Raw genomic sequence first — 14,678 nt, forward strand, 5'->3', positions numbered from 1 at the left:
GTCAAAGGCGCTGGAGGCAAAGAAAAGCGTGAAAGGTTATTATCAGCGAAAAGTTTTGATGTTTGACGTACTGAATGCATCGTAGGTGCGTAGTGGTACTCACCAATAAGGACCATTCAACAAAATATTAGTACATATTTTTGTGCTATACAAGGTGGCGCATGAATCACCCTAACGAAAGATTTGCAAATGGCATCGTACGTCTATCATATTTGAAACTTTATTTTTGAGGTTTGGAGTCCGGCACTCGATGTGTAAACAATTAAAAAGGCCATAAATTTAGTTTGGAAAATTATTGTTACTCAATTCAAAGTAATGAATTTCTGAAAACACTACAAACTTAAGAATCAATTTACTTTTGCTCGATTGACTAACTTATGCCTTGACTATGACCTTGAGATGGTCCAGAAACGAATCGAAATCCGCCCGAAAGTGACTTGCAGGTATTTTGGCGCACTCGCGGACAATAGCTTTTTTCAGCGCTTTGAGACTGATGAATCTTTTAGTTCCGACTTTGCTCTACAAAATGACTCAAAGAGAATAATCCATCGGATTCGCATCTAGTTCATTTGAGAGCCATTGTGTGGACGTTATGGAGTTCGGAACGTTTTTTTTAGGCATTCCTGGTCCACTCGAGCTTTTGTGAGACGGTGCCGAGTTCTGTTGAAACGTCCATAGTCTACCACTGAAATGTTTGTCTGCCCACGGCTTCGAAGCAACCTCCAGAATATTTTCTCGACAATATTTCGCATTTACCTTGACGCCAGGCTCGATGAAAACGATTGGAGAGCGCCCATTTGTGGTTACAGCGACTCAAACCATTACCTGTGAAGGATGCTGCCAATGACTGCTGGTGGCCAATCGATGACTCAAATTCTCGTATGCATGGTCGGTCAAATAAACCCTATCGTTTTGGGAGTTTACGAATTCCTCAATTTGAAAATTTTTCTCGTCAAAAAATACAATGTTCGAAAATTGAATACTTTCGGCCAAGCGAAGCAACTCCTTCGCTCTCAAGTCTGACTTGTTGCTGCTTCTGTGTGAGATCATGCGATTTTTGGATCTTGTAAAGCTTGACTATGAGATCATATTTCAGTATACGGCGGATGCTACGGTCAAATATTTTCAGTTCTTTCGCTATTTGATTGGCACTTCGTCGTGGATGTCGCTCAAGTTGCTTCTTCACTTTTTGAACCATTTCAGGTGACGTTGCAGTCTTTTGATGACCACCTCCATGACGTTTCGCGATGCTACTAGTATAATTGTAAGGGGTAATGGTGCGATAAACAAAAACTTTATTTACTTTAAGATGCTCGAGCTCAAGAACAATCGCTGGTCGTTATTTCCCAGCCAAATATAATGCAATCACACTATTACGTTTGAAATCTATTACTGATTTTCTTTTTTCGCGTTTACTCTCGGAAAAGTGCTTCCGCATGCGTGTAAACAATACTCTGGACTATCATTTAGCCAACTAGCAGACAGCCGATACTCGTGCATCAGCTGCGATAGGGGTCTGAAGTTGATTACACTTCGAGTGCAGGACCCTGTTGCTGCTGCCATTTTTAATCAAAATCAAAATATTTCTTTGCACACTTGTTTACTTTGATACAAAATGGACTACTGTATTTTTCGTTGGTAACTGTGTTAGTTATAAACTTTATATGACTTTGCTATTTTCTCAAACCGCGACTTTCCAAATCCATGATCACGATTACTCAAAAACTAGTCAAGGAACCTTTTTGTAAATCGGTATGTATCGGTATCTGCAACACGTAAAAGTCTAGTCTAAAGTATTCAATCCTTGACATTTTTTTTTTAATTTTCTTTTAACCCAAAACGGCTGTTTTATTTACTGAAAGTTAAAATCTTTGATTTCGACTAGCTGCCAGTTTATTAGAAAAGGTTTACCACTTTTAAATCCCTCGAGTAAAGCCAAGATTATGTTCTAATGCAACCGGATCTGTTTGATTCTTGCGATTCAAAAGACTCGGCTCAGCGCAAATTCTTCTATAAAACAATACTTTAGATATGCTTATTTAAAAAAAAAAAAATTCATAAAATTATATATTCAGTCTACGTACTTTTAGACAATACCAATATTTATATGTAATTACTGGGTTGCCCATATTCGACGGACCCATGTGTTTTTTTTAAATCAAAGAAAAAAAAATTTTTTTTTATGCTGACGATAATAATCGTTTTATTTGGTTCAAGCAGATTTGTTGACATCACTTTTTGAATATGATATCTCTCAAATGGCCGCATTGAGCCTGTACGGCGTATTGTGCCCGTTTTGCAGCATTTTCCATAGTTTTAGCTAACATGTTGTCACGGATGTTGTTCTTGAGCTCTTCTATGGTCTTTGGCTTATTAATATAAACCTTTGATTTTAAATATCCCCAGAAGAAGAAGTTAGGTGGCGTTAAATCGGACGAACGAGGTGGCCGGTCAAAATCGCCATTTTTCGACATCAAACGACGAGAAAACAATTTCTTCAAAAAATCGATTGTGGTGCGAGCTGTGTGTGGTGGAGCGCCGTCTAGTGGAAACCAGAACTGCCTTATACGCTTTCGACGAATAAGTAGTTATCATATCGCGATAACGCCTTTCTTCTTCTTCTGACTTCTTTTGTTGAATGTAAATTTCAACCATTTGGGAGCGCTCGCGTGGCGTGTACTGTTCCATGGTAAAAATCTGCTTGGACTGATGCTTCCAACGCGGTATGTCATTAAGCGACCTGACGTCTCTGTCAAAAGATACAGGATTGCCAGATGGTCCGTCGAATATGGGCAACCCTGTATATATTATATGAACAAATGGACGGAACGTCACTTTTGGGCGGCCTTCGAATGGCAAATGATTTTATGGTTTATGAGGAGCTTTTTTAGGATAGAAATGCACTCGAAGGTTTTCATTGTATGCCGAAGGACGACCTCTATTCGAAAAAACTTTTTTTATCGTTTTATGCTTAGTTCCCGCGGTTTCGGGTAAGAGTCATGCACGAACATATTTGTGGTTTTGATAAACAAAAAGTTCTAAAACAGGGTATATGTTATCGCGCCACAATTAGACTTAACATAACGACCCTCAAGGACATAAAAACGCACAAGTGCTAACAGGTTAAAAAAGTATAGCATCAGTTAAATCTTCCATAAGCTCCTATTCAGTGGACACACATACAGAAACATTATTAAAAAAATAGAAATAAGATATAACATAACCAGCGAATTTCGTTTGCCATTGTTTTTTAATTACTTAGGAACAATTTACTTAAGCTCTAACTTTTACTTATTCTAAAGTCTTATGTTCTCACTTATGTAATAATTTATGGTCCTCATCACCAAGGCATATGCTACACTAAATTTGTTGCGCTTCTGGAGACCATGCTTCGCTCATACTTTACGCCATATTCCATGAATGTGAAAGGTGGATTTGCTTGTGTTAAACAAAAGTACACACCACTGGCCTTAGCAGGGTACTTCAAACCAATCGCCACTGAATCACTGAAATCGCATTGCCGCCTACGGAAATTTGACCAACTATCGCACTTCACTGCCGGTATCATAACACCCTCGATCAGCGCCTCCATAAATAATACAAACGCGTACATATGACTGCAAGTCTTCGTGCTACAGCCTGGTTGTAATTTACGACGCGAAAAGAAACCAATGCCATTCGGATAGATATCGATGGTACCGCGTCGTTCGCGCACGCCAAACACATCACCCTCGCCGTGTATGACTACGACGCGAGTACTGACATTGGCATGCACGTAAATGTCCGACGGTCGACACATCAGCGCCGGATCAATGGCTACTAATTGTCCCATACGCGTTGTCGCTTGGCTAGCGTAGATGCGCGCCGCCAATGCTGCAATGTTAGCGCCCACTGAATGACCCGCCAAGGTGATGTCCTCTGAGGCGATGCCGTGCTGGGTCAGCACGTTGAGTATTTTCGCCACAAAATGAGCCTGCACAACAACGTGATGCCGTACCGTATTATACAGTTGTAGCACGTCTTTGGCGAAATCCACAAGCACAATATTCAGATCGCGACGTGTCGCCTGCAGTAGCTTTAGGTGCGCTTGCACGCTGAAATAGCTATCGAGCGTGTAGAAAGCATTCACGTAGATGAGCGTTTTACGCTTGGGATTGATATCGAAATCGCTTATTTCAGAAATTGCTTTGATGGGCAGTCGAATGCTTTGATTAGTCAGCGTCATCACGTGTATACTGGCATCGCAGGGATTTATGCCACTGTGAAGGAACATAACAGACTCGTCAACGGGTGCTTCACCTAAGTACAGAGTTTGGAAAAACAATGAGAAATATCTGTATATACATATGTGCACGCAAGTACGCACGAATACATCTATTCAAATACTTATACAAAGGCAATTCTTGCACTACTCACAGAATGACTTCCAGCCCAGCTCCAGCGTTTCCTGAAGCAATTGAAGATTTTGCTGTTGTATCGATTCAATACTTGGGTATTGCTGCACTCTATTGGTTTCCTGGAGCACACCATCATCGCTCAAGTTAGCGTGCGTGAAATACAAAAATTCGCTAAGTAACCATAAACAAAGCACATAAATTGGTTTTTGTTGCATTTTATTAAAATTTAATTTTAAAAATTCTACGTCTCAGCAAATCAACCGTCGCCCACCTGTCTGCGTTGTATAGTAAATATGGTCCACACTTTTATGCTATTTATGCGAAATGCATTGAAATGAGCGCAGAGCTTACCAGTAGCTCTAATCGCGGTTTTTCATCGCACCGTTGCTGTTGATTTTCTGGTCGTAGCACGTTTTGGACGTTGTGCGATCGGAAGTGTAGATGCGAACGGTTTAGTGTACAAAGCTGCTGAGTGGAGTAGTTGATTACACTGGTTTACAGACAAAAAAAACCAAGAAGCAAACAATCCGCTACTATGTAAAATCGGGCGCTGAGCCTGAAAATCCCCACAACTCTTTCTTTCCATCATGCAGTTTTTGAGTTATCGCCAAATAACGGTTTGGGATAAATAAAAGCAGATAGGTCATAAAAATGTCTAGTATCTGGAAAAACTGTCAAGCGATTAAAACATATACTTGTATTGCTTTGTATATCAAATTGAAGGTAATGAAATTTGCTATCACTCGTTTTTGCTTTATTTTTCATTAAAGTTAAAGATATTTACAAATATTAAAAAATAAAAAATATTTTGGCAAAAATATGAAAATTCTTGATTAATATTTTTAGAAATTATGCAGTTGTGTCTGGATATAGTGAGCCCCTGATATAGTGAACACTGGATTTTTTTATATGGAGTACTCTAAATAATGCACAAAATTTTAAAAGCAATAAAAAAATATGCAAAATAGTCTGCAATGAGTGCGAATATTCCATGAATTGTACTTTAGCTGCTATTATTTCACGTTACCGTTTTGTCCTGTGCAAACCATTCGGGCTGAAAGTGTGCAGTTTTGCGTACATTTAAAGGTTTCTAAATGCTGATTAATTGATAGTGTCATCATGGCTTCGAAGAAATTTCTTTCCTTAAAAGAAAAACCTGAAATCGTTGAAAAAATCGGAAAAGTGTTAGTGTTTCACCTTGGGTAAAAATATAATATTTGGGATAGCTAAACCAACAATTTGGGAAGAAAACAAAAAAAGTCGTAAGAGTTGTCTCTCATCACATAATTTTTGCATCCAAGAGGAAGATTCTTCGAAAATGCAAGTACTTGTCTAGTGAACAAATAAAACAAGTTTTTGAACAAAGTATTTTCGCCCTGATATAATGAACAAGCTGAGTACTGTGAACAAGCCTTGCAATAATTTGCTAATTATATCCAGACTCGGCTGTATAAGAAAGCGATTTTCGGCAAATTAATCGGCAAGGATATGGGGATGAGGGAATGAAGAGCGAATATTGTTGGTTTCTCATGAGAGAAAGAGAAAGAAGCAAAAAAAATTAATAAATAACCGATTTTCGATTTAAAAGCTTACATTCACTTTTATTTTTGATCAGTGCTTTAATAACAAAGAAAATAAGTGTAACTAATTTTGATATTCCTTCAATGAAAAGCTACTTCTGAAAAGAACTTAATCCGATAATTCAGCAAAGAAAACTCTTTCCAACATACCGCAAACATCACCCCACTATATGTGTACAAATTCGCTAGAGAAGCACTCAAAAAAAGGAATACTCTACTGCAGGCTTTTCAGATATTACGCAAGCCTTTGATAAGGTATGGCACGAAGGCGTGCTATACAAGCTTAAAATGAGCCTGCCGCATAATTCTATATGCTTCTAAAATCGTGTCTGAATAGTAGACATTTAAACGATGAAACTATCAATCCCCACGAAATTACATTATATAATTATTGGTCGACACACCCAGTTTTAGAAACTCCAGTTTTCGGTACTGCCATGAGTAGAGATCGGTTTTTATGAATTTGTACTTTCCTACATTTATCCAATAACTCAACTGCTTATTCAACGGAAGACAGGTTAATAAAAGTGCAAGAAATTATAGATTATTTTAGCAAGCAATTTAAAAGTGTATACAAACCAGGACAGAATTTATCACTCGATGAAGGGAGGGGAAGATTTCGATTCCGCACTTGCAATCCAGATAAAATTGTAAAATATGGCATTCTCAATAGACTGATTTGCAAATCGAAAACCGGTTATATTTGCAGTTTTATTTTATATTGTGGAAAGAGCGTTAGTTTGGAAAACGCCATTTTGGAACTTTTGAATCCATACTTGAACAAATGGCATCATATATACACAGATAATTTCTACAACAGTGTTAAGTTAGCTTCTACATTATTATTACATAAGGTAAGAGTTTTTGGGACAATAAGATCAAATCGGGGAGTATCGAATGTTTTAAGAAATATAAAATTGCGACATGGAGAGGCACGTTACAAGCGAAGAGGTGAAATTATGATACAAGTATGAAACAGTAAAACAAGCGCAATATTCAAATCATCTCTACTATTCATAATGCTGACATGATCGATTCTAATAAAATCGACCGAAATACGCAACTTTTTATCAAGAAACCACACTAAATCATTGATTACAATCAATGGTGTCGATCTTGCCGATCAATATCTTGCCTATAATCCCATCTTCAGAAAAACTCTCAAATGGACTAAAAAGGGGTTTTTCTATCTTCTTCACTGCGCCTTATTTAATTCATTCCGTATTTATCAAATACTGAATTCGCAATCAAAAATTAGATTTCACGATTTCATGCTGAGTTTAGCGGAAATTTAGATAGAAGAAAGCCCTGGTATATCACATTCTTATACAAAAGAAGCAACCAATGCGCCCTAAACTTCTACACGAACGCCCCGTTTTGACTCAACAAAAAGGTTATCAGGAAATATAAATATAAGACTGTTGAAAAAAGACGTCGTGCATGTTATTCGCACACAATTCGTCGAGATACGTCATATCTGTGTAAGAGCTATAAAGTTTCCCTACATATTGAAAAATGTGGAGACATATGGCAAGGCTAGAGAATAGAAGATGGCTAGAGGGAGAGCAATCGAGGAAGCGATTGGTGAAGCAGCTTTCATTTTCTTTGTAACTGAATTTTCGATTATTTTAACAGATTAATTTAACCATAAATATATAAGAATAAATATTTAACAAGTTTGTATGTAATAAATGGGGTTAAAAAAAAATTTTCCTTCTTGAAATTTTCAAGCAAATTTTTAGTTCCACTGAAGTACGATCAATGCAAAAATTAAACATTTTATTCTCATGTGAATAACTTTTATATTTAATTGAGGGCTTTTTCATTTTTATTATTTTTGTTTTTATTTACATGTTTTTTTAAGATATGGTAGTTTTAAGCAATTAGTAAAAATAAAATTGTCCGAAAATCGTCTACTTATACATACACATTTGTATATTTCCTAAAACATAAATTGAAAATTTCATATTTTTGCAAAACCCAAAAAAAAACGACTTTAATTTTTTAACCTTGTAAATATCTTGAAAACTTTTATTTTATACGAAAAATTAGGATGAACGAAATATAAACACTTAAGTTACTTTTGTTTTGATATATAACTTATTTTCAGCGCATAACGTATTCTCGAGATTTTAGACATATTTGAGATCAAATTTTTTTTCGTTAATCAAAAACCCATATTTGGCGATATCTCGAAAGCTATCTCTGCCGAAAAAAATTAAGTGATTGTCGTACGGCGTGACTGACTTTACATACGTTTTATTCTTGGGTAAAATTTTTTTAAATTTGTAGACCGGTGTTATCTTTACATACATACATGTATGCCGATATTTATGATTTTCGTACGCAGCCCGTGTATGCGTGCATACGCTTTGCCACATTTGATACATCGTTGTTTGTTGTTTTTCATCAGCCGTTGTTTTGCATAAACGCTGTAGACACGTTTCTTTAAGTACCTGAAGGTATAGCATTTCTTAGTCAGTTGCCATCGAAATATCAGAAAGCATTTCAATTTTTTTGTTGTACCATTATAGGTAAAAATGCATTTCGTTCTAATAAAGTGACAAGGCCGTACGTGCCAACTTCATCAATTCAAGCCAGTTTCCATGCATCTCTGATGCATTCAAACGATATATACCTAAGTAATTTCCAACCTGACTACAATTGGTAAGAAATATGAAAGTATACTGGCCAAAGTTCGTATAAAGGCAAAAAAGTCCAATTCTGGTCTACTTGGCACACAAAACCTCAAAAGTTCCCCACATAAAAAAAAATTGTGTCCAATTAATTCCAGCAGGTTTTTCGTGCGGTGAAGCTTCCTATCCGAATTTTGCAAGAATTAAGTATCAGGCTTCCTGCTTCATGTCTTTAAGCATTCATCATTCATTGGTGGTTGGGTGTGCTTTATGCCATGGTATCATAATCGGAGTTTATTTCTTTCCTCATAAGGAAGAAGTTATCGTTGCAGTCAATGGTCTATGGCACAGAGCGGTATTACTAACTTTCTGCTGTTGGGCAGTACTCTCTGAGAGCAGGAGTGAGAGCCGAGTGGCGAATCTTCTGGCTGCCTGTTGTGAGTGCAGATTTTCGATGTTGAGCATTCTTTGTGTAGGTAGATGTACGTTTTTTGCTGCACAGAGGCGTGTGCGCAGTTTGGCTGCAACAAGGTAATGAACTGAGTCAATGTCGGGTCCTCGAATCGTACGTACATCTAAAATACTGGAAGCGAGTCTTCCATCTATCACAGCATGATCGATCTGGTTTCGCGTTTTCCAATCAGGAGACAGCCAGGTAGCTTGATGAATCTTTTTATGCTAGAATCTGGTGCTGCAGACTACCATGTTTCGGGTCCCGGCGAAGTCGATCAGCCTCTTTCCGTTACCGCATGTTTCGTTGTGCAGTGAATTGTGAATTTTCCGACTGTCGGACCCAAAATTTCCTCCTTGCCTATCGTGACGGGGGCAGCACTCATAGGTAAGATCCAAGCGCTCATTGAAGGAATCATTGGTCGCATCGTCCTTCTCTTCCGTCTGGGCGTGGGCGCAAATGAGCGAGATGTTAAAAAATCGCGCTTTAATGCGGATTATTGCGAGACGCTCGTCCACCGGAGTGAACGAGAGTACTTAGCGAGAAGCCTCTCCCCCACAACAAATCCGACACCGAATTTGCACTCCTTGACATGGCAGCTGTTGTAGACGTCGCAAGGTCCTATGGTTTTCTTGCCTTGCCCCGTCCATCGCATCTCTTTAATGGCTGTGATGTCAACCTCTGCTCTATTAGCAAAAACTGTTTCTTAATTTTGGTGTTTCACCGAGATTCGAACCTACCTGTTCTCCGAATTCTGAATCGTAATAATTCCCCTTATTAAAGTATTATAATTTCATATATATAACGGACTTAACTTGTAACAAAATTTATGGCAGGTACATACATATGTATATAAAATTGCATACTTAAATATAATTTAACTGCCGCTGTCACTCATCGTCTTAAACGGTCTGCCAACTACTCAACAACTACTCACGTTTTGCACCAATCAGAAAAAGTATCTCCCATAACCAAATACCTTCTACACTGTTAAGAACTACTTCCTCAGAAAATATATCAAATATATCACAAATAGCAATCAATCAAGATTGAAAAAATTGATTTGGTGTTTTCTTCTCTTACGTAGTTATTATATTTTTACCATAGTCCTAATTAATTCATTTTCCAGTCTCACTTTTACATGTAAGACCCCCCCCTTTTATTCCATACAAATATACTCGTATTCATACTTTCATCAGCAGAAGCTTTTAGTCATACAAAATTGGGCGAAAATAGAATTTGATAAAAGCTAACGGTCGCTGGTGTGTGTCTTTGCTGCCATAATTTGTGATACATTTTTGATGGAATAAAAAGTTTTGAATTTCGCGAGTAACGGTTAGATATGTAGGAATTTATGCTTTTTTACATATACAAAATTTTTACTAACCAAAAACCTTTGAAATTCGTATTTAATGCTTTCGGGCGTTTATTAACCTTTTATTAATAATTAAGTATTACTGAATGCAGGAAATTGTAAATTTAATTTCTCGCCATTTCTATTAAATAATTTAGTTTTCTGTAGTGTGCCCAATGGTTGGCATTTCGACCTAGAAGATAATTTGTGTCCCACTACATGTTTTAGAAGTAGTTAATACTAGTCTTCTTGATTAGCACTACTACCATTAAATGTATTACAACAGGTTCTTTTAACCCAGATGTTCCGTGCCTCAGGTTGGGAATTGCGGAGGAATTTTTTTGCAAGAGGATTATTCTTTATTTCATTCCGATCGACTTGATCTCGTTGAAAGATGTAGAGTTTTGTCTTTGCCGAGGCAATACAGTTGCCCAAGATATGCTCTATGGTTTCATCATCCTCCAGATAGAGTTGACACTTTTTCTCATTCCCAATTTGTGAGAGATGGTAATTTAAGTGATTGTGACATGCCAGGAAACCTACTATTTTCCTCATGTCTAATTTACGTATGTATGTACGTAGGCGATTGCCTATTTTAGGTGAAACGTATTATAAGCCTTTTCGCTTGACGAAGTTCTTTAGGGACTTCCCAATTCTTTGCGGTATCTCCCAACTGTTTTCTCTGCATTTCACGTTTGTCCAGTTGATGCCACAGTAGCGTTCTGGAACGTGAAAATCTGCTGCCAACCGTGCCCTAGCGAGTTCATCAGCAATTTCATTTCCCTTAATTCCCGAGTTAACCGTAACCCGTCAAAGTACAGTTTTATTAGTTTATTAAGGTTGCTACGGCAATCGTACCGTACTTTCAGTTCGACAGAATGTGAAGCTAGTGCTTTTAATGCATCAGTTTGCATTCAAAGTTATTTATGCAACAACACTTTTTGACTTTTTCGCATTTTTGGATTTTTATTTTAAACCATTGTAATTGGTGTTTTAATATATTTTTAGCCAAACAAGTATACTTACACAATTTTAAGTCATCAAAATATACAGTCAAATCGACTTAAGATACTGAAAATTATATTACAAAAAAAGTTTACCTTTCGCTAGTAACCTTCCGGCTGTTCTCCTAATTTGAACCAATTTGAAATAAGTCAAAATATTCAATATACAGGGTGGGCTAAATAAGACCTACTAATGTTAAACACAAATAACTTTTTTAATAATCATTTATTTTGGTTAATTGTTTTTATACATTGAATATATTTTATGGAAATTATGTATGAAATATTACATCAGACAAATGTCCACCATTTTTCTCGATACAAAAATTGGCTCTTTTTAACGCCTTTTCCATTACACCACACAATGTTTCTGGTTGAAGGTTCAGTATTTCGTCTCGAATATTTCGCTTCAGCTGTGTAATAGTCTCTGGTTTATTAAGATACACTTTTTCTTTTAAATATTCCCATAAAAAGAAGTCGGGCGCAGTCAAATCTGGCGAACGAGGTGACCAAGGGAAATCTGAATTTTTGCAAATCAGACGTTCGCCAAAAATTTCACGCAGCAGGTCCATAGTTTGCCTAGCAGTATGTTCTGTAAGAAGCTCCTGAAATCGATTCCGGCGTTTCATCCTCATTTTCGAAGAAATATGGACCGGTAACTCTAGTGGCCATAACACCGCACCAAACAGTTCATTTAGATGGGTGCAACTGATGTTGGTGTGTTGCCCTTGGATTTTCAGAGCCCCACAATCTACAGTTTTGTTTGTTGACATAACCATTTAAATGGAAATGCGCTTCATCCGACATCAAACATTATTTACGCTGCGTTAAAACAATTGATCGTTGACAAGAATAGAAAAACTCGATAATTTTAACGCGTTGTGTTGTACTGTAGGGTTCCATAATAAATTTCCAACAATTCAATTATAACCCATAAAAAGAGAAAAATAAATATGTCAAAAAATAAAAAAGTTATTTGTGCTTAACATTAGTAGGTCTTATTTGGCCCACCCTGTACTATTTCTACTTTACTTTTGAATATTCAAATACACGATTTTTGGTGTGACTGATGACCTTACACCCTTAAAATAATTTGCGTCTCGAACCTATTTGACATTTATTGCATGCGACTTGATGTACTTCTACAAATGAGGGGAGTTACAATAGACATTATGCAGAGAAAAAATTATCTCGTAATCTTTACATTTAAATTTGTATAAAGGGTGATCGCTTTAGCGCTATCGGGTTTTAAATTGAAATAAAACAACGAAAATTCAAATTGATTGTGGGCCGCAACTGCGTCGTAATTCGGTCATCCATAAACACCAATTTGGAATGACTCGCTGGAGGACTTCACTCGGTATGGCAATTTTGCCTAGTGACGTATCCAATAAACCAAAAATGGGCCTCATCACTGAACGGTTATGTATGCCGTAACACTTTTCACAGTGCGTCGATTTTCGTAATATATAATTTTCTTAAGTATTTCCATTAAAATGTCAATGAATACTGAAAAAGTTATATATTTAGTTTGATAGTAGTCACGCGAAAATATGTCAAAAAACTTTATTGGAATATGTACTTCCAATGGGACCACCCTTTATTTTCTTTCATTGGGATTAAGTACTACATATCTCTCGCATATAATCCTCAAATTAACCGGACGAGGAAGAAGAGTTCACTAGCCAAATGCAAAGCTTATTAATCCGAATTCTGGAGGAGCTGTAGAAATAAGAAAGGTACAGAATGCCATATTTTGAACTGAACAAATAATATATTAGAAAATTATGAGTAGCGTTTGATTAGTTCCCTAAAACATCTCAACAAAACCACAGATTGCAAGTCCTGAACTTATAAATAAACTAGCAAACCCGGCCCCCTTCGCTGGGCACACTAAAATAGAATAGATATGGTTTAGAACAGAAAATATATGATTTTCATATTATTAATTCTTTATTCTTTATTCAAGCGCTTTGGCATAAACAATATTTTTTGTTTTTCTATTTGTTTTTGAGTAAATATATCCAAATCAGAAAGAAATATTGACACATTGTAACTCACACTGTCAATTTGACAGTTCAGCTCCGCCCCAAGCGTTAAAAAAGTAAGCGACATTATGGCTGGTTCAAAAGAACGCTGTACCCGTTGCCAGTGCTCCGAATTACAACCAAACTTTACGAAACCCATTTTCAATACTTACTTAACAATGTGTGTAAGTTTGGTTTAATTCGGTGCAAAGACACGGCGGGTCCACGTTTTGGCATATATTTCGAGACCCTAGTCATCAATAGGTATGAAAATTACCCCGTATTAAAGCACTTATCAACAGCTTTCATTTGATATCCATATTGTACAAACACATTCTAGGGTCCACGTTTTGGTCTCTATCTCGAGACCCTAGTCACGGAGCGGATGGAAATACTCTGAACTAAAGCATTCACCAACAGCTTCCATTTGATATCCATATTGTACATAGACATCCGAAGGTTACCCGGGTCCACGTTTTGACCTACATCTCGAGACCCTATCTACCAATAGGTATCCAAACTATACGGGAACCATCTTCAATACCTCCTTAACTATGTGTGTAAGTTTGGTTTAATTCGGTTCAAAGACACGGCGGGTCCACGTTTTGGCATATATTTCGAGACCCTAGTCATCAATAGGTATGAAAATTACCCCGTATTAAAGCACTTATCAACAGCTTGCATTTGATATCCATATTGTACAAACACATTCTAGGGTCCACGTTTTGGTCTCTATCTCGAGACCCTAGTCACGGAGCGGATGGAAATACTCTGAACTAAAGCATTCACCAACAGCTTCCATTTGATATCCATATTGTACATAGACATCCGAAGGTTACCCGGGTCCACGTTTTGACCTACATCTCGAGACCCTATCTACCAATAGGTATCCAAACTATACGGGAACCATCTTCAATACCTCCTTAACTATGTGTGTAAGTTTGGTTTAATTCGGTGCAAAGACACGGCGGGTCCACGTTTTGGCATATATTTCTAGACATAGTCATCAATAGGTATGAAAATTACCCCGTATTAAAGCACTTATCAACAGTTTTCATTTGATACCCATATTGTACATACACAATCAAAGGTTACCCGGGTCCACGTTTTGACCTATATCTCGAGACCCCAGTCACGGAGTGGCATGAAAAATACTCTGTACTAAAGCATTCACCAACAGCTTCAATTTGATATCCATATTGTACAAACACATTCTAGGGTCCACGTTT

The 14,678-nt window shown here is 37.2% G+C and overlaps 1 protein-coding gene across 1 annotated transcript; it reads right to left on the reverse strand.

Annotated features, from left to right (window-relative positions):
* Positions 1–3,231: 3,231 nt before the first annotated feature.
* On the reverse strand, positions 3,232–4,669 carry LOC129241335 (pancreatic lipase-related protein 2-like). Its single transcript, XM_054877594.1, has 2 exons — positions 4,417–4,669; positions 3,232–4,299 (listed from the first exon to the last, which is right to left on the reverse strand). The coding sequence occupies exons 1-2, from the start codon at positions 4,610–4,612 to the stop codon at positions 3,356–3,358; spliced, it is 1,140 nt and encodes a 379-aa protein (XP_054733569.1). The 5' UTR covers positions 4,613–4,669; the 3' UTR covers positions 3,232–3,355.
* Between the last annotated feature and the right edge of the window lie 10,009 nt (positions 4,670–14,678).

This window comes from Anastrepha obliqua, chromosome 3 (genome assembly GCF_027943255.1).
Source record: "Anastrepha obliqua isolate idAnaObli1 chromosome 3, idAnaObli1_1.0, whole genome shotgun sequence".
Taxonomy (NCBI): Eukaryota; Metazoa; Arthropoda; class Insecta; order Diptera; family Tephritidae; genus Anastrepha; species Anastrepha obliqua.

Excerpts from the sequence above, each read along its gene's own strand:
- LOC129241335 (XM_054877594.1), bottom strand. The coding sequence starts at position 4,612 with ATGCAACAAAAACCAATTTATGTGCTTTGTTTATGGTTACTTAGCGAA. Across the intron at positions 4,300-4,416 it reads GCTGGGCTGGAAGTCATTCT|GTGAAGCACCCGTTGACGAG; the intron begins GTGAGTAGTGCA and ends CTCTGTACTTAG.